Source organism: Thunnus albacares, chromosome 21, assembly GCF_914725855.1.
Source record: "Thunnus albacares chromosome 21, fThuAlb1.1, whole genome shotgun sequence".
Lineage (NCBI taxonomy): Eukaryota > Metazoa > Chordata > Actinopteri > Scombriformes > Scombridae > Thunnus > Thunnus albacares.
This window is the reverse complement of record NC_058126.1, coordinates 8,128,151-8,153,381: the sequence shown is the minus strand read 5'-3', so window position 1 is coordinate 8,153,381 and position 25,231 is coordinate 8,128,151. Positions and strand designations below refer to the sequence as shown.

The 25,231-nt window shown below is 37.3% G+C and overlaps 2 protein-coding genes across 4 annotated transcripts; both read left to right on the top strand.

Moving 5' to 3' along the window:
- The first annotated feature begins 1,629 nt into the window (after positions 1-1,629).
- On the top strand, positions 1,630-24,729 carry rdh12l (retinol dehydrogenase 12, like). 3 transcript variants are annotated; one of them, XR_006399859.1, is made up of 9 exons: positions 1,630-1,810; positions 2,081-2,196; positions 4,060-4,215; positions 4,710-4,814; positions 6,970-7,179; positions 7,294-7,486; positions 8,903-9,072; positions 9,193-9,298; positions 24,653-24,729. XR_006399859.1 is itself a non-coding variant. In XM_044340195.1 (7 exons), exons 1-7 carry the CDS (start codon positions 1,797-1,799, stop codon positions 9,003-9,005), a joined length of 897 nt encoding a protein of 298 aa, XP_044196130.1. In that variant the 5' UTR covers positions 1,630-1,796; the 3' UTR covers positions 9,006-9,086. The 3 variants fall into 3 exon arrangements, 2 of the variants coding, with proteins under 2 accessions (XP_044196130.1, XP_044196131.1); XM_044340195.1 differs by lacking the exons at positions 9,193-9,298; positions 24,653-24,729 and having other exon boundaries at positions 8,903-9,086; XM_044340196.1 differs by lacking the exons at positions 1,630-1,810; positions 2,081-2,196; positions 9,193-9,298; positions 24,653-24,729 and adding an exon at positions 2,944-3,027 and having other exon boundaries at positions 8,903-9,086.
- Positions 12,880-21,099, top strand: LOC122972841 (highly reducing polyketide synthase cm3B-like). Its single transcript, XM_044340197.1, has 6 exons — positions 12,880-12,937; positions 13,492-13,645; positions 13,897-14,057; positions 14,555-14,761; positions 14,840-15,021; positions 15,351-21,099. Exons 1-6 carry the CDS (start codon positions 12,880-12,882, stop codon positions 20,901-20,903), a joined length of 6,315 nt encoding a protein of 2,104 aa, XP_044196132.1. The 3' UTR covers positions 20,904-21,099.
- Positions 24,730-25,231: the final 502 nt, after the last annotated feature.

Here is a 25,231-nt window from a genome sequence, read left to right as displayed (position 1 = left end):
TGACTTTTATCTCCTCCTGTATACATGCACACACATACACTCCTTTTGCTGAGTGGTATACCAGAGAAAAAGGGAAGGAAATGTTTGTCAACGTACAATCAGCTGATGAGTGGATCTGTTTCCTGTTCTAATGACCTTTTCTGCACAGTGTAATTCAACTGTTTGCCATAATAATGTCTGTAACGTATGAATGAACCATTCATGCTGATTTAGTGAACTCTGGAGAGGCATGATGGGTGATTATGTGATTTTTTTGTTTTCTGTAAATCGTTTACCAGCAGAGCGAGGTCCCAGCCAAGGACAAGATTTACCCAAATACCAACCTGTTAATCTGTCTATAGACATAACACAGTCAAGCAGGACTGGTGTCAAACCCCTCTGCAGGTTCATGATGGTAGATGATGGTCATAGGCTGCCACCTGCTGGAGAGAGTTTGAAATGTTGCAGAGTGATACATCAATGTGTAGAGAGAAATGGGGATTTTCTTGCTTTTGTTTGTTTATTTAAAATATATAAATATATATGGGGTACAATCTCATTATTATGCTCATAATATGCTGTTAATTGGATCATATGCCAAATATTTTAAAAATATGCACTAATACATGGTAGTAATCAAGTATTTTGAAATACTTCAGGTATGTGTTATAGGTCTATTTACAGTCAAATAATATGGGACAGACTTCAATGTTATTTCTTCATTTTTATTTAAATATGTCAGAGTTGAGATGTTAGTAATTACACTTTCTTTTAAATGTCTTGGTCTGTTTTATTTACACATTGCCCAACTTGAAAGGTTTTCCTGCTTTTGTTGGTAGTTTTTTCTTGTTTCTTTGTTTTTTGGGGGGATTTTATTTGTTTGTTTTGTTTTGGAGGTTTGTTTTTTAAAAGGACTTATTGTCATTTTAATCATTTTACTGTAAAATCAACCAATCAGTCAATCCAATTATATTTTTATAGCACCTTTCGTAAAGGTTAGTGCAATTCCAATGGCTTTACAGAAGCCAATAATAAGACAGAGGAAATATAAACAGTACAAACTATTTGAAATGTACATGAGAATTTTTTTTAAAAGATGAAAATGTAATAACAGCAATAGATTTCATATGAAAGTGTTTTTTGTTTGTTTGTTTGTTTGTTTTGTTTGTTTTTGTTGGGTTTTTTTTTTTTTTACCATAAAGTAGATAATACTGTAGGTGTTTTATATGTATTATATGCACTAATACTGTATTGTTAATTGTTGTCAGGCCCATTAGGTGATAAGTATTAAATTATCGATCAAATTAAACGGCATCACTATTTGTTTATTATTATCAATATAAAATGCCAGAGATGGGATTTAAATTATGAATTTTTTAGTAATTATCTATGTTTTGCCTTCTTTTTAGTCTTTTTGTTATGCTATGTGTTATATTTTATTAATTAAATGTATTAAATAAGATTATATACTCTCTTTTACTCACCTTTGATCTTAACCAACCTGTTGCAGGTGGACTCCCCACCCGTCCGGCGCAACCTGTATTCATAATCTAATGCACACACCAGCGAGGGCGGACCCAAACTTCCACTACAACCAATCACAGTTGTCCGAGGTCCATAAACCTGCTGGCTGATTGGCTGAAATCACAGTCTGTCAAATATTACTCATTAATGACACTTCCGCATCGCCACTTTTAATACACTGACGCTGTCTATGAAGCCTGTGTGTTTCAGGAACTGTTGTATTTGAGATAAGAGGTTTGTTTTCGGATTTTCAAGCATTACCGCAGCAAACCTGACGGCAACAGTGAAGCGAGATGCAGGCTATAAGGTGAGGACTCATTAAATATTCTTTAAATACTAGCATTACAACTGCTAAAACTTATTCAGTTTGTTTGTTGTTGTGCCCAAGAGGTAAACTGTACGTTAAGCTTAATTTTGACAGATAATAAGCTTACTAACAAGTTAACGGATAAACCTTTTCTTTTGTCGTACTTGAGAGCAGACTAGCAGACTTTTTTTTGTTGTAAATCAGTTTGTTTTGTCATATCACACCCATGTTTCCAGTTGAGGCAGTTACAGTGATTTCTCAATATCTTAGGAATTTCTTCCGGGCGGCGTGGTCCTCCGATCAAAGATTGGATGACAAAACTGTTGTCATCACTGGGGCCAACACCGGTATTGGAAAAGAAACAGCCATAGATCTGGCAAAGAGAGGTTAGTCTGAAATTGTAACCATCACATCAGTTTTGAAGAAAGCAGCATTTTTTTTTTGCTTTGTCACGGTTACTTGCATCATGTGTGTCAGTGTGTCGCTGCTTCATTACCCAAGAGTCTTAAGAAACTCAGCCCACTATTGTTAGTCTGTGAGGAAATGTTGACATGTAGATCCACAGATAACAGCAGTACAAAGAACTTTAACGAGAAAATGTTACAAGCAGAAAAATCAAATAGTTGTCTGACAACTTCCAGGCTACAGAACTTTTAATATATATTATATTTTACTGCTTCTTTTACTGTTTTTCTTGATAGCTAAGAGGCATTTGTTGAAAACCATGTTCAAAACCATATAATCTTACATCTAAACCAAACTTTGCCTTCAGACATCACACAAAAGCCATCAAATATACACATACAGTGCAAAATAGCCGTTACACAACCTGATACTGCAATGAATAATGGTGCTTCCCCCAGAACAACCTCTTTACATGATGAACTCCAGAAATAAATCACATTATTCTGCTTCAGGTTTTTTTGGATCCATCGTTCCAAAACAAGTGAACTGACTCACGGCCCTGTTATCTATCCTGAGGTTTTGATTGGTGTGTGAACAATTTTGGCTCTTAGTGTTTCCACCTGGGGAGTTGTGTGTTAATTGGATTCAAGCTGTGATGACTTGAGTTAATGATATCGAATGTCAGTGCTTTCTAAATGAGCACATGAGTGAAAACAGGGGAATTAGTATTTATAGTTTTGAGAAATGAGTCTGTCTTTTGGTAGATGGCATCATGGTTTGAGGTGTTTAGTTAACAGGTCCAGTTATAGTGAGTAAGTGATCGAGAAAAGCTGTAACAGTTCCACCTTGGACTGAGTATCATACAATAACAATATCTATGTTTATGTACTGAAACCAAAATGATACTTTTTGCAGTAACTCACATGGAGAAATATCAAGTCTTATACAATTTAAAAAATAAATAAATAAATAAATAAATAAAAATTCTTCTATTTAAAAAAAAAAAAAAGAGTCAAATTTGTTAAATTTATGTCTTAGCACAATGCAGCAGTACAAGAACTTTGACTAAATACATCACAGTCTAAAACTGGCAAAATTATAAGTGATATCAAGAGATATCAAATCACAGAATAAGTAAATAATACCAAGATTCTGACTAAAGATTTGATTAGGCCTACAAGCAACAATTATTTCATTATTGATTAAGTTAATTTTTGATTATTCAATTACTTGTTTGCTCCAAAAAATGATTAACTCCAGAGAAAATGCAGTTCCAGTCACATTTTCTCCATATTTCTTAGTTAACTTTCTGTGGACGTTTACTATGTGACTTTTGACATGTAGGAAAAACAAGTAAATGCATTTTGAATTCTTTTAATCTCTTTTTAAGCTGAACCGCAGAGAAACTGTACTGATTGTAGTGATGATGTAATCAGGTGACAATATTTTATTATTAAAGGACATACAAAGTATTAATCTTCCATGCAGGCGCCGCACAATAAGATGATGATTAGAGTTTGAAAATCTGAAGTTCAAGTTTATAACCTCTAGAAAAACAAAGACAGTTTTAATTGAATTGTTGTTTTTAAGTAGTATTTGCCTTTAAGAGGTGAGCTTGTCATGTTTTCTAATATGTTTAATGATTATTGGCCCCATTCTCTTTTGTCCATGTTGAAACTTTCTGCCTTGAAATACAGTGATGTACACTGTCATGTCATGAGGGGGAGCTCTTCTCTCATGTATCACTTGCATACTTCAAGCGTGTGTGCACACACATATCCAGTATGTTTATACAGACATTGCTTATGCCGTTATGTTTTACTATTGTTTGTATTTCTGTTTAGGGGCAAAGATCATCATGGCATGCAGGGACATGGAGAAAGCACAGGAAGCTGTGAAAGAAGTCATCCAAAACTCAGGCAACGAGAATGTTGTTTGCATGAAACTTGACTTGGCAGATAGCAAGTCAATAAGGGAATTTGCAGAAGCCATCAATAAAGGTACCTGGCTGGAATGATGAAATAAAGTTGCTGTCACACATGCTTTCACAAGCTTAAAGAAACTACATTTGTTCCTTAGAAAACTACGCATTAAGGGATTAGTTGGCCATAGAGCTGCAATGATTAGTTGATTAATGGATTAGTCAATTGACAGAAAATTAATCAGCAACGATAATCGATTAATCAAATAATCATTTAAGCAATCTTTAAAGCGAAATTGGCAAAAGTTCACAGGTTCCAGCCTCCAAAATGTGAATATTTTCAGGTTAAACCCTTTCTACCATCATAAACCGATTATCTTTGGGTTTGGGACTGTTTTTCGGACAAAACTGGGAACTTGTAATGGGCTTTTTTCACAATTTACTGACATTTTACAGACCACACAAATAATTAATCAAGAAAATAATCATTAGTTTAATCAACAATGAAAATAATCATTAGTTGCAGCCTTAGTTGGATACATTATTTTGATTTGTTGGTGTTCTTTTGTGCAGACGAGCCGAAACTCAACATCCTCATCAACAACGCCGGTGTGATGGTGTGTCCGTACGGGAAAACGGCAGATGGTTTTGAGATGCAGATCGGCGTCAATCACATGGGTAAATAAAACAAGTTTCTGAACTGTGTGATGAGGAAAGGACTCCTGAACTGTGTGAGTCAGGGATGGATGTTCCTTGACTTAACAGAGCCTCTTATTTTTCCAAATTCTTTCTTATTTGACACCCAAATTATTATCCATTTCATGTAAAATAAAAGGTAAATGAAAGTGCTAGAAATGTGCTCTCTGCATTAGTGACTGATAGTTTGGATTTTCTGTCATGTTAGACTTGTCAGTAGATTACAGTAGCTCCAAGGTTTCTTCTATCTTAATTCACTTGTACTTAATGAGCCATTAAGGGTCATTAACTTGCCTAAAGGATATATCCATATGTAAACTTAGGGCCTTTATTACTTATGTCTCACTGTAAAAGGACTTTTTTTACTTAAAATCCTTTCACACTCACATGTATATAGCCCTTAATACTTATTTATTTAGGACTGAGATCCTTTGGCTTTTAAAAATTGGTAGGTCACAGTGTCAAAGTTAGACTGTAGCAGCTTCCTCATCTGTAATTTGTCTGACAACTTCCAGGCTACAGAACTTTTAATATATATAATATTTCACTGCTTGTTTCACAGTTTTTCTCGATTGCTAAGACACATTTGTTGAAAACCATGTTCAAAACCGTGTAATCTTACATCTAAACCAAACTTTGCCTTCAGACATCACACAAAAGCCATCAAATATACACATACACTGCAAAAATAGCCGTTACACAACTTGATACTGCAATGAATAATGGTGCTTCCCCCAGAACAACCTCTTTACATGATGAACTCCATATAAAGACACAACATGTGTATACATTTCAAAATGTTAATTCCTCAATGTACTGTATTAAAATAACTGAAACTGAGTGAAAAAGTAAACGTACTGTAAAAATATGCAACTGATAAAAGAAGACTTAACAGAGCCTCTTATTTTTCCAAATTCTTTCTTTCTTTCTTTCTTTCTTCACACCTCTGTCAAAACATTTCCTCCATGCCGAAGTTTATAGGTCACAGTGTCAAAGTTAGACTGCAGCAGCTTCCTCATCTGTAATTTGGGTCACATAAACATGTACAAAAGGCTCGGATGTCATAACACTTCTGCTTTTTGAACATCACAACAACAACCTAGACACCTGTTTAAAAGTCTCATATACTTCAAGGTAAACCTTTTTGAACACACTATAATTTAGTATTTTAGTCAAAGTAGTGCATTTTATTACAGGGACAGAGAAAATATAAGAATTGAGAAACATTTATGATCTCTTTATATTACTGGAAACAGTGTGCTGAACTAAATATTTCAAATTAATCAATACGGTACTTTTTCTATTCCAGTCTCTCAGGTCAATCAGCTCAAGCATTTTAAAGCCTTAATAAAGGTTTCTGTGCTTGTGCGTGTGCTGTTATACCTGATTCAGTCAGATATAAAGTCTTTTTCTTATCTGATTTGTCATCATGCCATTAGAGTTGCACCTAGCTTCTAGCTAACTATAGGAAACTGAGCTCAAATACACTTTTCTGTCAGATAATCTTTTAATCAGAGCAGTTACAGCATCTCTTTTCCTTTTTATAAGATGAAATTTGTCATGACAACTATGGTGGGTCTGTTTAACCAAAGATCTATTACTTTACGTGCATGTAAAAACAACCACTCATGAGCTTCACTAAACAGCAGGTGCAATTATAAATGCAACTAAATTGGCCTGTATACAGTTTCTCTACAACAGAGACAAGAAATAACAAATATATGTTGTCTAATATAGGATTTTCTAGAATATCTGGCTGTTGCAAGAGCTCTTTTGGGAAAGACTGACATGTATTTTTTGTCAATGATAGCAGAGCAACAATATATTCTGCCGTAATTCATTTTAATACGAGCATTGTTTCACAGCTGTGGAAGAGTGTGACAGTCTGAGCTATAACAGCTGTAAAAATACTGTTAATTTAAGTATGTCACATTTTTAATACAGTTGTAAATCTCTGAATAACTGAGGATGTAGTAAAACATTTAATTTAGCCAGTTTGCCATTTTAGTGCAGCTGTTTATCTTTGTGTAGAGTCTGGATATAAAAACCTTTAACAAGTCTGAGATGTAGCCAAATTCAGCTACAACTTTCCTTTGCATATTCTATACTGTTTCTGTTTCTGTTCCTTGTCCTCTAGGTCACTTCCTGTTGACACATTTGTTAATTGACCTGATTAAAAGATCGGCGCCAGCCAGGATTGTAACTGTGTCGTCTATGGCTCACGCCTGGGGCTCCATCAATCTGGAGGACATTAACAGCGAGAAGAGTTACGACAAGAAGGGAGCCTACTCGCAGAGCAAGCTAGCCAATGTTCTCTTCACCCGCTCATTGGCTAAACGACTAGAAGGTGTGTAAATATACCCTTATCTCAGCCATTTTAATGCATTTTGATCATTTCCTTCAGTGTTTCAGTTTTTTTTTTTGTACAGTAATGTTAATCAGGTGTTCACATGTCTTTCAGGCACAGGAGTGACGACGTACTCTCTCCATCCCGGAGTTGTCCAGACAGATTTATGGCGTCATCTGAGTGGCCCACAACAGTTTGTCATGAAGATGGTCAGTCCGTTCACCAAAACCTCCGTTCAGGGAGCCCAGACAACAATTTACTGCGCTGTGGAACCCACACTGGAGAAGGAGAGCGGTGGATACTACAGGTACAGTAATAACAGGTTTTTATATGCAGATTAACATACAGTCCTCTCACAAAATGATGTCGAAGTAATAAGGCTTTTACAGGATATGTTAGTTGGCTTGTAGACAAAATGTATTTTCATGGATTTTCAGCTGAATAGACAGTATTAGCTACTGTAGCTAACAAGTTAATAGTACAGATAAATAGATAATAAAATGTGACGTTCACCTCTGCCTTTCATGAGAAAATTAAGCTCAATGCTTAGAACGTGAAATAGCGACTAAAAGTTGGGCCCAACGGATACTGGATTTTTTAGGCTGAGTTTTAAAACAATAAGTCATCCAGTATTTGTTTTTTTTAACATAAACACATAATATGAACATTTTTGAAGATGTTTCCTTATATTTGGTTATTTTAAGAATCTAAAAACCAAGAAATGTGCCTCACAGGACATATTACAGTTGGAAACTCAACTAAAAACTATGTATATTACACTTTTATGTGTCATTTTTTTCTTGTAAATCTATTCCTTAGAAAACAAAAGGGAGTAAAGAAAATGTACAGCTTAAATTCAAAAGTAAAATCATAAAAAAGGGCACAAATGACAAACAGAAGAGCACATATCTATAAAAATGAGGATACATTTTTCTGTGCTATATGCACACAATAAACAGTAGTAGAACAAAACATCAGGAAACTGTATTATAATTTAAAACAAATACAAATAAGTTATTACTTAAAATATAATATGAAGTGAATATTAAGGGGGCAACCCACCAATTTAACACCTCATGTTCAGTTTACTCACCATGATGAGTCCTACTCGGCCTGTGTAAACAGTCGTACAACCATTTGGATGTCATCAGGCTTATCTGACTTGCGTTTTTTCTGACACACGTGTTTAACTCGGTTACAGTGTGTTTGAATGACCTACTGTAGGTGAACACCAGGCATCAGAGTGTCTTAACAAAAGACGTCATGATGTCTGCTGCACTGATTTTTGACCATTTTCTTCTGAATTTGTGTCTCTCAATTCCCCCAACTTTATGCAGGAGAAATACTAAATTGCTGGAGTGTCCCTTTAAGCGTAATAACTTTTTCAAGTATCAAATTAGCTACTCAGGTCCCAGTTCAGAAAATAGCAATAATAAAATAATTACATCAATAATAAGACAGCAAAATCAGGAGGAAAAACACAATAAATAAATATGAATAAGTGAGAGGGAAGAAAACAGTCAGCCAAGTAGCCTCAATTGTACATACCCTTTTATTAACAATATGATAAGCAGTAAAGTGCAGCAGTTATCAGTAAAGTAGTTAAATTAGGAGATACAGCGGTCAACTAGTGTGGTAGTGTATCAGTGTGGTGCAGCATTTGAAGTGTTGAAGTAAATCCAGATTTCAAGTTGTTCATCTAGTAAATCTTTTCTTCCTGCAGCGACTGTGCCCCCGCTGACTGCTCAGCGGCGGGCAAAAACGATGACCTGGCGCAGAAGTTGTGGGAGCTGAGCTGTCAGATGCTCTCGGTCACGTGGGAATGAAGCAATCAGGATTGGAAATAATGTCTTTCAATTTACTGTCTGCTGTGTTCATTTACTATCTGCTACCATATATATATATATATATATATATATATATATATATATATATATATATATATATATATATATATATATATATATATATATATATATATATATATATATATATATATATATATATATATATATATATATATATATTGTTTCATGACAATTTATCACACTAACACTGCCTGCCAAGAAATAATATACAAAACATTATCTTAATATATAACTTTGCATACAGTTCTATATATATATTCTATATATATATTTGCACAATATGGCAATATTTGTATTAGAATATATTTGTATTGTTTTGTTGTGGATATTTGTATTAAAATCATGGAATACTTAAAAAAAGAAATAGATGTTGTTTATCTGTATTTTCTTACATTAAAGCCAATCTTACACTCCATCAATTTGCTTTCGTCCCTGCTTGCAGATACAAATATTTTTTTATGGAGACACTTTTTTTTTTTTTTTTGACCAAATACATTTAATACACTTATTTACACTTGAAAGGAGGTGGTTCAGTGTGAGTGAGAAGCTAGCGCAACAACATGACGAAGCAGTATTATCATTTCAGGGATTTTCATTGTGATATATCAATGTATCTGTTCTCTAAACAAATTAGGTTTGATATCTGCTGTCGGTAGCCAAGTTGCTCATCTGTGCTGTGAAAATGTTCAGTCTTTCTGTCCTCTTCTGTCACTCAAGTGGCTTGAAGGAGTGCAGAAAACTGTATTAGAGATTTATAAAAAAGAGAGGCTGAAAATGTGACATTTAATGTTTAATTGATAGATTATCTGTGTGGGAATTCATTCTATGCTTTAAAATGAATGTTGATGCAACTAGCCATTTATTGTGAAACAGTTGTTCCAGAGGTTTTAAACCAGTTTTTTTTTTTTGGTTCTGTTCTGTTGAGGTTCCATATTTTTGGCACGAACAAAGTTTTCCCTAGCTTTTGATTTTCATGTCTATTAACTAACGTGTAATAGCTTTAAATTGTCACATATGTGCCTCAAGAACCTTTTCAGAGAGGACATAAATGCTCTGGCAAGGACACAAATACACAAATCCAAACAGTCAAGAAAGTTACCTAAATGTGATTTTTTTTTTAAAATGTAGTTATCAGTTATATATGGTTTAAAATTAGAAATGCATTTGGAGTTATTTAATTAATAGTTTTTTTTGGGTGTGAGACAAGGTTTCTTGTCATGTTTTTAGCAGGGGACTGAAATCATTTGAGGTCACATTTTAAAGGAAAAATAGTGTCTCTTGCTAGATCCTCCAGTGTCTCTTAGGAATAAGATGTCCCTCTAATATTTATCTTTTTTTCACAGGGATCTTTGATATTTAAGGGAAACTTCTGTCATGCTAACCCGTCATTGAGCCTGTCTTTAGAGAGGGCCTGACCTGTAGTCTAATGCTAATATATACGCCACTGTGGTGGGTGAAGTTAACAAAGTAACTCCAACCAAGATTTCTGAGACTATTTTACACAGCATTCATTGAAACTCCAACTGACAAACTTACCTTAAAATCAGAGGCTATTTGGATCAACATTAGAGAAATCACTGATTTGACATACAGTTAATAGTTAAAAGCTGAAATGTCACAGTAGAAATTAAAGCAAACACAGCAATTTAGGTGCATTACAAGTCTGTCGAAAAGATTTTTATAAACTTTGAGAATGTTTGTTCTGAGGATGATTTAATGATTATTAGTTGCATAGTGTATCCAAAGGAACCTTTGCATACATTGTCATTTATGACCAGCATTCCACTGTATGACAGCTGAAGTATGTAGATGGTCTATTGGATGTTGTAAAGACATCCGAAGATGATTGATTGCTATTTAAAAGCCTCCATTCAAGGTTGTTCTGCTGCGTTATTAAGGGTTTGTTTAAGTGCATCTGTCAACATCTACTTTGACCTCAATATATCTAATCAAAACATAAACCTAAATCTAATGGAATATAAATTAAGGTCACACTCTTACTTAACATGTGTCGTATACATTATATAATGTGTTGGAGTATCAGTAACATAAACTCATAAATACTTGGCCTATTTCTGAACAATAACTACTACTTAAAGCATGGGTGTAGATTTGGGTATGGACATTGTTGAATTGCCCCAACCAGTATTTTTCTTCTTTTAACTACTCATAATGTTAACAGTATAAGATCTATGCAGGTTTGTGTGTTTTCTGCAAAAAGTGGGTCATTATGATAAAGAGTAGAAAAGATGGATATCAAGGATACTCCACTTGATGATCTGGCAACCCTCAACTTCAGTATTACACATTGATAATGACTTCACTTTACAAAACTAACAGTAAGTTCATGTTATATTTAAACTTTAGGTGTTAGGTGTTGCTAATTGTGTTGCTGATGTTAGCTAATTTGCGGTTGTTGCTCAGATGCGTCGTTTTATTGAGCAACTTATCTATCATTGTAGGTAAAAAAAACAGCCTCCCAAAGCGAATTAAGGTCATGTGAGGTTTGTGCGTGTTTGTTGTGCTTTCAGAGTGAATGTCAAGTAAGAAATCTGTAGTAGAAAGGTTATACAAAGAGCTTTTCCAATACATGTAGGTCAGTTCTCCTCCCTGCAGAAATATAGCCTGTTCCAATCCCAAAGCAAATTAAGGTCCTTTTTTTAAGGACCAAAGTCTCAGCAACACCTGCATTTAGCAAATGTTCTGTTATCAATCCCAACATTAATCTTCTTTGAAATTAGTGGGAGAAATACTTCCTATTTAATGCCACCTTTCTCCTTTTCCATGAGTAGATCAAGAGCAGAGTTATTGTAGTCTATATGTGTCATTAAGACATGAACATTATTTAGAAAGTAAATTAGCCTCCGCTTGTGCATCTGATTTGTTTGTGAAGGTCAGACTTCATTTTGTTTTGACAGACAGCAGCAGCCTGAGCAGCACAGAGACACACAGGTGGGTGAGTTCTGATGTCATAGTGAAATATAGCCATATATTCAGGAGCTGAATGAAAAGTAACACATGTAGAAGATTTTTTTCTGATTCAAAGATAGGTTTGAGCATTGCTGTGGCTCTGTCATGAAACTCTTGAGTTGTGTCACCCAAATCAACAAACTGAAGGAAGGACAGAGGTAGGCTATACAGTCTTAGGTGAGGTTTGAAAATGGTTTACAGCCATTAAATTAGTTGGTTTAATATTTATTTTAACAGATATTGTGAAAATCTATCATCATTTTGGTCTTATATGGTGTTGTACTTAAACTGATTAAAACATGTCCTTACCAAAGATAAAACCAAATCTATGCCCTTGATTTAAATTAAGGTGACAAATGATTATGTTTTTAATTAATGAAATAAGAATATTTTTAAAATGTTACCAACAAGAATATAAAGAACTTGATTTCCTTGATTAATTGGTCGTTAGTTATGGTATAACAGTGATAAGCTTCAAAAAAACAATACCTAGAGTCACCCCATTGTTGGATAACGTATTGATTTACTCATTAAACCTGGTCTAATCATTTGCAAGCGCCATAAATGTGTGCACTGAAGTCCTTCATCTCCATGGCCACACATACAATCAGTCATTAATGTTTAATAACCAAAAGAAGCTGGCTATAAGAACCAACTGCAAGTCCAGCAGTGATACCATCACTGAGGGAAAAGGCAAACAGTATGGATGTAAGGATGCACTGGTGCATGACAAAACTGGACTAATTACTAAGTTTTAAAGGATGCTGAAGACAGATGTGATGTTGCCAAAGAGCAAGAGTGATGTTGACTTCATGGTGCAGTAAAGATTTTTGATTTTCTTCTTCAGTCATGTTCAGGCAGGATGGAGGAAGCTGAGGACGGCATTGCAGTGGTGGGCATCGGATGTAATTTTCCAGGCGGTAAGGCATTTAAATTTGGGAACTTAGTTTTATAGTTTTGTTTTGTTTGTTTTGTTGTATTTCTTAATATTTTACTGACAAATTTACAATTGACATATTTCTCACAATGTATACTAAGACACTTGAAAACTAAGACTAAATTAACTGGACAAGAAACTTAAGAAGAAAAGACAGAACTGCATTATTTCAACATTTTACCTCTGAAATTACCAGACAAGAAGATATTGCTTGAACTTCACTTGGGATAAACCTCTTATCTCAACCTGACAGTCTGGGTTATTTAAATTAATTCCTGGTACTTCTAAATAAATAAAAAAGATGTGTCATGGTGTTATTTTATTCAAATTAAGTAAGTGTTGGTAACTTACATTTCATAATATAACCTATACCCTCTTTCACCATAACTTAGTGTTTGCAAATCAGGGGAATCACAGAATGACAAAATGTTGAATACAAACACATACTGTACATACAGATACTAAATGCTTTATAGTATTTAATTATTCTTAGTATCTTGGTGGAGTCTATAACTACTGTGTATATCTTTCAAACAGGAGAAGGACTTGACAATTTCTGGAAGGTTCTGGTGAATGGGAGAAACTGTTCTGTGCCAGTTCCCAAAGAGAGATTTGACTTAGCCAGCTGGTATGACCCTGACGAAAATAAAGCGGGTAAATCCTGCACAGCCAAGGCTGCTCTCATTGATGGGTATGGTCTTTAACCCTAACACATTGACACTAAGAATGTACAAGTGACAATGGCAATATATGAAAATATGTTTTAAAACTGCTTATAGAAGTGATTTCATCAAAAATGACGAATTACTGCACAGCAAAAATTCAGCTCTGGAGAATCTCACATTTGCTGTGATCAGCACTTGATTTAATCATACTGGTGTACATTATGATCTATTTCTGTTACATTACATTTGATCTAATGATTTTTGTTTTTGTTTTCAGTTTCAATGAATTTGACCACAAGTTCTTCGGCATCAGTGACAGTGAAGTGGAACAAATGGATCCTCAACAAAAACAGCTCCTTCAGTGTGTCTACAGGGCTTTAGAAAATGCTGGAATTCCTATGGAGAAGGCCAGTGGGACCAGGACAGGAGTATTTTTTGGTAAGATAGCAAAAACATTTTTCCAGTGACTGGCTATAACCTCACACACCAGATGGCTTGTTACACAGGACCATCTGAGAAGTCGTCCTTGGAAACTGTTTGGAAAAGGGCAGGAACTTTAAAAAAATACTTGGCAGGTGATTGGATGAACTATCTGACTGATGATTGGTCTATCACCTTGAGAGGCAGCTGGATTCACAAGATTGCAAGGTCATGTGAGAATCCTCATAGGACACTGATTGCTGATTGGCACTTGTGTCCGAACCACTGGTGCATCAGACACAAGTGCCAAGTGCATAACTTGAAGCCTTACAAGATGGATTCTTGCGTGATCTTGCGAATCCAGCTGCCTCGCAAGGCAAGACTGGCTATTCACAGTCACGTGTAATATTACTAATAATGAGTTGACAAAAATGTAATTACTTTCTGCTGGACCAAATTTCAATCCAATTTTTGTTTTCTTTGAATCATCTATTTTTATATTGTTTTTATTACAGGCCTAATGAACAGAGATTACGAAACAAATGCAACACACATGCATCCAAGTATGATCAACCACTGGACTGGCACAGGACTTGCCATGAGTATAGCAGCAAACAGGGTCTCCTATGTCTTCAACTTCACTGGGCCCTCACTGTCTATAGACTGTGCCTGCTCATCATCCCTCGTGGCTCTTCATCTTGCCTGTCAATCCATTAAACAAGGTCTGTATTTCTAATTAAAGACAATGACAGATCCTGTAAAATGAAATTTCAAAATACTGTACATGTTCCCCCTATCAGGAGATTGTGACATGGCTGTGTGTGGAGGGGTCAACTGCATCATAGAGCCAAGGGTGTTTGTTGCTCTCAGCAAGGCCAAGATGATATCACCTGAAGGGACCAGCAAACCTTTCTCCAGCAGAGCAGATGGCTATGGTAGAGGGGAGGGCTGTGGCGTTCTTCTCCTGAAGCCACTAAAAAAGGTCAGAATATGCAGAGGGTATTAAAACGATTCCAACTTCCTTTGTTCAGACCATATCAAATATTAGATCAATATCAATTTATAACTGATTGACTTGCTACAACTACGCAATTTTATACCTCTTTTAAACATTAAACAGTACCTGTAAAAGGCAACTTACTCATTCCTGTTAGCACTGTTTCTCTCAAGCAACACTTTACAAAACATTTTTCTTTCTTTCTACATAATTTAGACTGTCATTGTTACTGTGACTGTCAATATTACATACTCTTCAATGTTATAAATATTATACTCTCATTGTTTCATTTAAGTCTTGTCGTTGTTTTACAGGCCATACAAGACCATGACCACATCTGGGGTATCATCAGCAAAACAGCTGTCAACCAAGATGGTCACTCAGTCACTCCAATTACCAAACCCTCTATGACACAACAAGAAGAGCTGCTGCGAAGTATCTACTCAGAGTATGACCTCACAAATGTCCAGTACATAGAGGCACATGGGCCTGGGACCCCAGTTGGAGACCCAACAGAGGCAGAAAGCATCTCAAACGTCATCGCTAAAGCCAGACTTCCTGGTTCAGAGACATTGCGAATTGGCTCTGTAAAGAGCAATATTGGACACACAGAATCTGCTGCTGGAGTGGCAGGACTCATTAAGGTCCTCTTAATGATGAAGCATGAGACCATTGTTCCCTCTGTTTTCTACTCCGAAGAGACTGCCAGAATAGATGCCAAAGCCCTGAACATTAAAATTCCAAAGGAAGTAGAAAAGTGGGAAGCCTCTGGTGCAAGAATTGCAGGAGTGAACAACTTTGGTTTTGGGGGTACAAATGCCCATGCAATTGTCAAACAGTACAAACAGTCACACATTGAGATAAAGAATGACAGGAAGCAGGCAAGGTATTTTGTCATGTCGGCAAATTCACCAAAATCCATCACTCTGATGATGGAAGACACAATTAAACAGCTAGATGCAGATTGCAAAGTTGATTTAGATTCTCTGGTGTACACATCAGCATGCAGGAGGAGCCACCTTAAACACAAATACAGAAAAGCCATCGTGGTTTCATCCATAATTGATCTTAAAGAGAAGCTAAGTGCTGCTGTTAGCAAAACCTTTAGCCCGTCCTACTCAGATCCAAGGTTAGTGTTTGTCCTCTGTGGAAATGGTGTTAATTATCATGGCATGTGCAAGCAGCTACTAAAACACGAGCCTGTATTCAGAGATAAGATCAAACAGATTGCACATTTTTTTCAAAGGCTGAGTGCACTGAACATCTTGGACACACTTGAGGGTGAGTTTGAGAGTAGTGACTTCAAAAACCCAGATGTTGTCCAACCTCTCCTCTTTGCTATCCAGGTTGGCATTACCACCTTATTCAGACACTGGGGTGTCAAGCCTGATGCAATACTGGGTCACTCTGTTGGCGAGGTTGCAGCCGCCCACTGCTCTGGCCTCTTGTCTCTTGAGGATGCAGTGAAGGTAATCTATTTCCGCAGCACTCTCCAGAGAAAAGTCACAGGGGGAAAGATGCTTGTGATCAGCAACATGGCTGTATCAGAGGTGACTGCTCTTCTCCCTCAATACTCTGGTACAGTTTGCCTTGCTGCTTTTAACAGCCCGGAGTCCTGCACCCTCTCAGGTGATGCAGATGCAATAGATAGCTTTCATATGAAGCTAAGAACCACAGCCAACAGTCAGAATCTGTTCCTCCATGTACTGGATGTCCCTGTTGCTTATCACAGCCACATGATGGATCCAATTCTGCCAGAAATCAAGCAGACAATTGGTTCCTTACAGGTCAATGATCTTGACACAGAGTTGTTCTCAACAGTGACAGGCAAGGAAGTACATCAGGGTGATTTCTGCACAGGCGCATATTGGGCTAGAAACATCCGTGAGCCAGTTGCTTTTGAGGAAGCAGTGATGTCAGCAACTAAAGGGAAGAAGAATACAGTCTTTGTAGAGATAGGGCCAAGAAGAGCCCTACAGAGAAATATCATGGAATCACTGGGTAATGACACAGTTGTTCTTGCTTCGGTGCAGCCAGAGAAAGATCGAGAATCAATAATGTCAGTTGTTTCTAAACTGTTCGAACTGGGTGTTTGGGTAGATTGGAACACATTCTACACAGGATATGAGAGCATGCCACTGCCTTTCCCACAATATCAGTTTGATTGCTCAGACAGGGATGTTATCATCAAAGCAGCACAGAAAAACACAGCAAGTAATCACCCTGTCCTCTGTCAGACAGGAAATGAAAGCAATGTTTTCAGCTGTGATCTAATGTCTGATTCTTCTTTCTACCTGAAAGAGCACAAACACAATGATATACCCATCATCCCTGGGGCCTTCTATGCTGAGTTGGGTTTAGCCACATTCATGGCCATTGCCAAACCAAAAGTGGCCCTCAACTCACTACAGCTCAGTGTCAATTTTCACAGTCCATTTGTTTTGACCCAAAATTCACCAGAAATGAAGGTGCAACTAGGACAAACAGAGAAAGAAACTAGTTTCACAGTATTCTCCTCATCAGTAATGTATGCGTCAGGCACAGTGGTTTCAAAGAAAGAGAGGCTGATTGAGGAGCAGTCCATTTCCCTAAGCTCCATCTACAAAAGATGCACATCGGTAGTGAGCTCTGAGGAATTTTATGGGTATCTCTCTAAAGGAGGCTTTCAGTATGGAGAGGTCTTCCAGAATAAGGGGGATGTGCACTATGGGGAAGATCTGAAAGAGGCATTTGCAGTTGTCACAGTTCCAGAGGAACTGCTGTCTCAATTGTATGACTACTGCATTCATCCTGTTGTGCTGGATTTTCTGATGCAGCTTCTACCAGTCACAGTCGAGCACATTTTTGCTGGTAGACCAGGATTTCCTGCAAAAATAGGTAGTTTGACAGTGTTGGAACCCTTGAAAGATGAAATGATTGTCTATCTGAGAGCAACGGATGTGGGTGTTGATCACTTTGAGGTCTGTGGCTGCTTTGCAGATAAAGAAGGCAGAGTGTTGGTTGAGGTTAAACATGTAATAATCAAGTACCTTGGCAGTTGTTCTCATGTGGTTAAAGATTACTTCTACCATCATGCCTTTGGTGTCATCTCTGAAGGCATCACATCCGCTCTCCCTCCTAAGGCCTTGGTCTTTTGCGATCATATAGGGATCTCTAAAGGCCTGCAACAACATTTGGACTCAAGGTCTAGATACATTTCCTTCACACATGAAAAAGGCATTTTGAGCCATGGGATCCCCGCTCTCCTGGCAAATCTCAATATCACAGATATTGAGAAAAACTTTGATGAGGTCTTATTTATGTGGGGCAAAGAAAACCTTACTTCACTGGAAGCTGATGTTGTTCTGCAGAATTTGGCGAGCTGCTGTGAGACTTTCCGCCAAATAGTCCTTGAGCTCAAGCGAATTAATTTCCCAAACTCCATCAGAGTGGTAACCTACTGTTCATCTGACATCACATTAGAATACATAAATCCAGGTTTTGCGCTCACTGGCATGACAAGATCATGTGCTGCAGAGATACCAGATCTTTCATTTCAGTTGATTGATATAGGCACTATCTCTGCTAAGGACATTGCAGCTCTTTCTGATGTCCTAAGATCATATCCTTGCAGCAAGTACCCAGAATTGGTGGTAAAAGACGGGCTGGTTCTGAAACCTTCCATTGTGCATACCCCACCTGAAATAATTGACAACTCAGGGGGCAGTTTTACCTCTAACATGTCTGAGCCCTACATCCTTCAGACAGCTGATGCACATAAGATAACTCAACTGAGTGCCATTCATTTCGACGAGGAGGCCCAGCCAATCAGTGATGCATCAGTTGAAATTCGGCCCACTAAGATATGTGTTCATTCGTCAGATTACTTCCCTGTCAGTGCCTCACATCTGAAATTTGGCCAGACACTGTACTGGGACAAACACTCATCACAGAACCACAAGCTCCTTTCTCTTGATTTCAGTGGTACTATTACAGCAGTTGGAAAACATGTCAGGAAGTTGAAAGTGGGAGACCAAGTTGCTTGCTGTTACCCTGTGGTGGCAGCCAGCAAGGTCAGAGTTCCAGAGGATGTGTGCTACAGTACCAAACGCTTCCCATACCTTAAAAAAACACCCTGTGTTTCCTACTTTGTGCTAGCATGGGAAATCCTGCACCGAGCCTTGTCTAGAGCCAAACATCATCTAGGAATCATATCCTCTGTGCCCGACTCTGCTCTGATAAAAGTCTTAGCACTCACTTCTCACAAATCCGGTTGGAATGTGATTGTTGGAACACAGTGCAATGGCTTTTTTGTAGATGTCAATCAAATGAATGCATTTGTTGTCCTGCCTCCATTTGATGAATCCCTGATTGCTAAAATCTGCAACTTTCCTGGTGTCCAACATGTTGTCATCATCTCTGAATCTCAGATGCAGTCTTTGCCTGCTCAAGATGTGTTCCGAAGTGTAAAGGAAAGTGTTCACGTGCAGACAATTCACATGTCAGTCATTTTGCAAAGGGGATCCTTGAGTGCACAAAGGCAACACATTTATCACTGGCTCAAGTCCTTGAACTTGAGCAGGACATTTTCTCTTGAAAGCTTTACCTTTCAGAATATGAAATCTGAAAGCATCAAGACCCTTCATTCAGAGGAACCAGAATCATATTTCAACTCAAAGAAACTGGCTGTTGTGGCTCTAGAAAAAGGTCTCAGCAATACACTATCTAACATTCCACTGCTGCCAAAAAACACACAGCTTTTCCGAAAGAGAGCAGTGTACATTGTGGCAGGTGGTCTCTCTGGTCTGGGCTTTGAAACGGTCAAGTTCATCTCGCAACGAGGGGGTGGGTACATTGTCATACTCTCCAGGAGCGAACCCACTCCAGATGTGCAAAAAGAGATACATAATGTGGAGAAACAGTGTGGAAACTGCATCACTACCATGGAGTGTGACATATCTGTCTGTGAGCATGTGCACAAGGTTATCAGTGTCATCAGCCTGAATTTCCCTGGTTGTCCAATCAGAGGAGTGTTTCACAGTGCAGTTGTCTTGCGTGATGGCTTGATTGAGACCCTTGACAGATCTCTCTATGAGAAAGTTCTCAAACCCAAAGTAAATGGTGCACTTAATTTGCATCATGCAACACTATGCTGTGAGTTAGATTACTTTGTGTGTTACTCCTCCATCTCAGCTTTTCTAGGAAATGCATCACAAACAAACTATGCAGCAGCCAATGCATTCCTCGACATGTTCTGTCAATATAGGCGCAAACTCGGGTTGCCAGGACAGTCTATCAACTGGGGAGCTCTGAACCTTGGGCTCCTCTTGAACAAGGAGCATATCCAGCAATTTCTGGAGGCAAAAGGGATAATGGTGTTGGATGTGGCTGAGATTCATCAAAGTCTGGAGCAATGCCTTATGCTCAACCAACCCCAACAGGCTGTTTGTAGGTTTCACTTCAGAAATCTCAGATACAACATCCTCTCTCAAAATGCGGCCTTGACCATGCGCCTGTCTGCATTAGTGGAGGAAGCTTTCCAAAAGTCCAAAGAGACAGATTCTCAAACTAAACAAACCAAGTCTGTCTCACCAAAAAACTATATTGTCTCACTGCTTACTGAGACCATTGGCATGGACATGAGTGAGCTGAAAGATGAATCACTTCTTTCATACTTAGGCATTGACTCTATGCAGGCCATGACTCTGCAAAATCTCATCTTTCAAGGGAGAGGTGTGAATGTGCCTTTGGTGATGTTGTTGGATCCCAATGCCACGCTATCAACAGTGGTAGCTTTCCTGAGTGAAGAAGCTGGGGATGAAAATGTCTGTGATAACCAAAAGTGTCTTCCAAATGAGGACATGAATGATGTTTCAACCAGATTGTAAAAATGTCAAATGTAGATATTAGAGAAATATAAACAGCCTTGGTTAGCAGAAGAAAATGCTGGAGTAATTGTAGATTTTGACAGTGAATTCAATAGTGAGCTGATAATGGCCCTTGCAATACAACTGCATTCATGTGTTAATTCCACGTGTTGATCCTGTTTTTTTTTCTATGTTTATCTCTGTTTTTTAGTTTTTTGTGTGTATTTGGCTCAGGTTATTGTTTTGGTTCATTCTTACAATTGTCGTTTTACATGTTTTTTCATTTTTGTAAACATACATCACTTATTTCTACTCAATTTTGTGGAGACAAAAAAATTTTAAATGAATGATTTGTATTGCAGTTTTACTAATTTTTAGAGGCTACAACATGTTTATGATAAAAAACGTAAAAACACAGATTTAAAATTAAATACACAATAGTTGTTGATACATGATTATTGTAATAATTTATGTAAATTTTGGACCAAATGTTATATTATTTTATAAATATTCAATAAATTTGAATCTTTAAAGCTCGTCTCTTTAATTCAAGTCAGTCAAAGGATTCAGTCCCCATAATATTAATGTGAACTTAAACACTCTCACCTTTATCTGCCTATTTGTCAATGTCATTCTCCTATAGGTCATGATCAGTTCTTACCAATGCGAAGTCATTGATTCTGATTATCAATGTTATGATGATGATGGACCAAATCGTACAGTATTCTGATACGAAAGTCGTGAAGATGTTTTAGAAGTTCTCTGGGTACCTTAATTGTTGTCTTCCTTGAATTCATCTCCAGAATTCACTTCATTAAGCTGCTTGAAGACAGAGCCATACTCAAATCCTGCTTGAGAAAGAATGGAGTAAATCTCTTTTCTCTTCATAATCAATTTGCACCTTTGGGAGATCATGTCAAGACAAATGGTTGGTTCCTCTAACAATGGTTGTCCCTCTGTACACTTATAGGTGCCAGAGGCATGTGTGGCCACAGAGGACTGTATTTTGAATGAAGCTTCATTTTCAAGTGTCACTTTCAACTGATGACAGTTAGGGCTGAGTGTACACAGACTCTCAAATGTTACACCAAGCTGGAGTAAGGAGACAGGCTTCTTTGGCTGTAAACTTGCCATCACTGAGGCATAAGCTAGTTTGACATAGAGCGTGCCTGGCACAATGGAAACACCATTGTTTTTATGCTCCCAAAGATACGGTACAGACTCTGATGAGAGGTTGCACACATACTCTTTGTTTTCCCCCTTTATTTTGAATATGAACATATGGGGAGAAAAAGTAGATGATTCATCACCTTTTCTCACAGCTTCAAAACACAATTCTTTCTTTGTGATGTCAAACTGATAGACTGGAAGAGCTGTGGGCAATGTCTTGCAACCCCTGTAGAGCTCATGCCAGTGCACACTGATGCCCAGTTCAAATAGTTTTGCCACTGTAGACATAATTGTTTCATATTCTTTCTCTGGTTGGACAGAGGAAAGAACTATGTCATCATTTCCCACAGTCTCATGTATGTTTCTTTGGAGAGCCCTGCGAGGTCCAATCTCCACAAAGACCACATTTCTTCTTGACTGCTTGTCTTTGGTGGCAGCACTCAGTGTTTGTTCTGCCGAGTTTAACCAACTTTTCTGCATTTAACACCAGAGCTGAGAGCGTCAGAGCTGAGAGCATCAGAGCTCTGAGCAGGAAGCAAAGTGCCGATTCATTTTGAGAGAGCAACAACCAACGGGGAAACTCCAACACTTTCAGACACTCACTTTACTGTAAAAAGGTTTAGTCTTTCTGTCAGAATCATTCCTTGTGTTACTCTCGGTACTTTCCGCTTTATCTTATCTCTGGGCTTATGTGAACTGTTTAACGGGGAGTCATAACAGTACTTTCACATTGGTGTAAATTACTAAAAATTAAAATCACACCCCAGCCCTGACCCTGGGGTCAGGGAGTCATAAGGATGGTAGGAGGGAGTGCAGAAAACTGCATCAGAGATTTATATAAGAGAAAGAGGCTAAAATATGTGGTATTTAATGTTTAATTGATTTATCTGTGTGGGAATTCATTCTGTGCTTTAAAATTAATATCGAGGCAACTAGCCATCCATTATGAAACAGTTATGCCAGAGGTTTTAGACCATTTTATGGTTCTGCTCTGTTGAGGTTCCATATTTTTGGCACAAACAAAGTTTTCCCTAGCTTTTGATTATCATGTCTATTAACTAACATTTGGAACAGCTTTAAATTTTCACATATATACCTTAAGAACCCAGTTTGGAACAAACTTCCTTTCTTCAGAGAATCATTTTTAAGGTTCTCTAAAAAATGCCGCTCTTGAAGTCAAGTTTCTTTCTGATCAGATGAATTAGAATCATTCCTTGTGTTACTATCAGTACATCAGCCTCATGTTTCCTCTGGGCTTGTGTTAAGAGTTTAACAGGGAGTCATAATGAAAGTACTTTAACAGTGCTTTAATTTCTTTCATTTCTCGTCTTCTTACATCTGTATTGGGAAACTTGGTCACACCCAATCCATCCCCCCGAGTCTTCTTATGCAGCAGCAGTAACAAAGTGAAAGTTATTGCTGCTGCTTGTACACTGTGTGCATACAAAATGAAGCCACCATCCAAAATGAAAAGAGGAGAGACAGAAGACCAACCAACAATCAACAACAAAAAGAGAAAAATCTCTTATCAACAGAAGGTATGCTACTGCTATGGCCCTACTACTCATGAGTCAAATAATGGAATGAAAGTCTTATTATCAGCTGTGACGCTAGTCATCATATAATCAGGCTATTTTACTGGAGCTACTGGCTAGTTGCGATTATCTTGCTAATATTAGGTATGACTAGTTTTTATTTCTAAGTTGTATCTTATATTTCATCAGATCCAAGAAGGTGAATGTAGCAGCAGGGCAGGCAGGGTGACCAGAGAGGGAAAGGAAGCACGTGGTGACCAGGTAATGAGGTCAGAGTTAAAATGCTGTTACAAGCAAACACTGTTAAGCAGCCTAAAAGACATGTAAGAGTTGTCCATAAAAGTGTCTGACTTTTTTTCTAGACCATGTGGTTTAGGGTTGGGCGATGTCTAAAGAACTGGCATAGGATGCTGCCCACAGTGAACACAGTGGAGCATCGTGATGTGTGAGATTTATATAAGAAAAAGAGGCTAAAATATGTGGTATTTAATGTTTAATTGATTTATCTGTGTGGGAATTCATTCTGTGCTTTAAAATTAATATCGAGGAAACGACCCATCCATTGTGAAACAGTAATGCCAGAGGTTTTATACCATTTTATGGTTCTGCTCTGTTGAGGTTCCATATTTTTGGCAAAAATAAAGTTTTCCCTAGCTTTTGATTATCATTTCTATTAACTAACATGGAACAGCTTTAAATTTCACATATATGCCTTAAGAACCTAGTTTAGAACAAACTTCCTTTCTTCGCAGAATCATTTTTAAAGTTCTCTTAAAAATGCAGCTCTTGAAGTCAAGTTTCTTTCTGATCAGATGAATAAGAAGCATTCCTTGTGTTACTATCATTACTTTCAGCCTCATCTTTCCTCTGGGCTTGTGTTAACAGTTTAACAGGGAGTCATAATGAAAGTACTTTTACAGTACTTTCACTTTCACATAGGCATGAATTACGGCTTGTTGTAACTCCCAATAATCAAAACCAGCCAGTACAATTTGTTACATTAACATTGAAGAAATAATGTACAAAACATTATCTTAATATATGACTCCCCTTACAGTTCTAAATTTTCTCCTGCAGTTTTTGTATGTATTTGTTTTGATTACTTACACACAGTATTTGCAAGATATGGCAATATTTGTATTAGAAATGTAAGTATTATCCACATAAAGCTTCAACTAAAGGCTCTGGTTTTACAGTAATTACAGTAATAAATACTTTTCATTTGACAATTGCTTTGTTGTGGATATTTGTATTAAAATTATAGAATATTTTAAAAAATAAATCAGTGTTGTTTACCTGTATTTTCTCACATTAAAGCCAATTGTAAAGGTAATGAAAGACCAAAGGCTTGGCTTATCATTTTAATGAGTTGTGCAAGGATGATCACTTGCTCTGTTAATGTGTGCATGTCCTCAAGAGAAGGAAAATGTTTTAGGCAATGCCTGTCCAACTGGGCTTATGTGCCTCCCCAAAATTCAGATTGACAACTTGCCCATCCTATCAAATTCATGAAAACTCGTCTTGTGACACACTGTCAGAAGGCAGTTTTGTGTAGCTAGCAACTAGATGAAAGTTGGAAACTAGGGCTAGAGAGATATCTTTGAGTCGCTTTAAAAAAAAAAAAAACATGTCTAGAAGATGAAG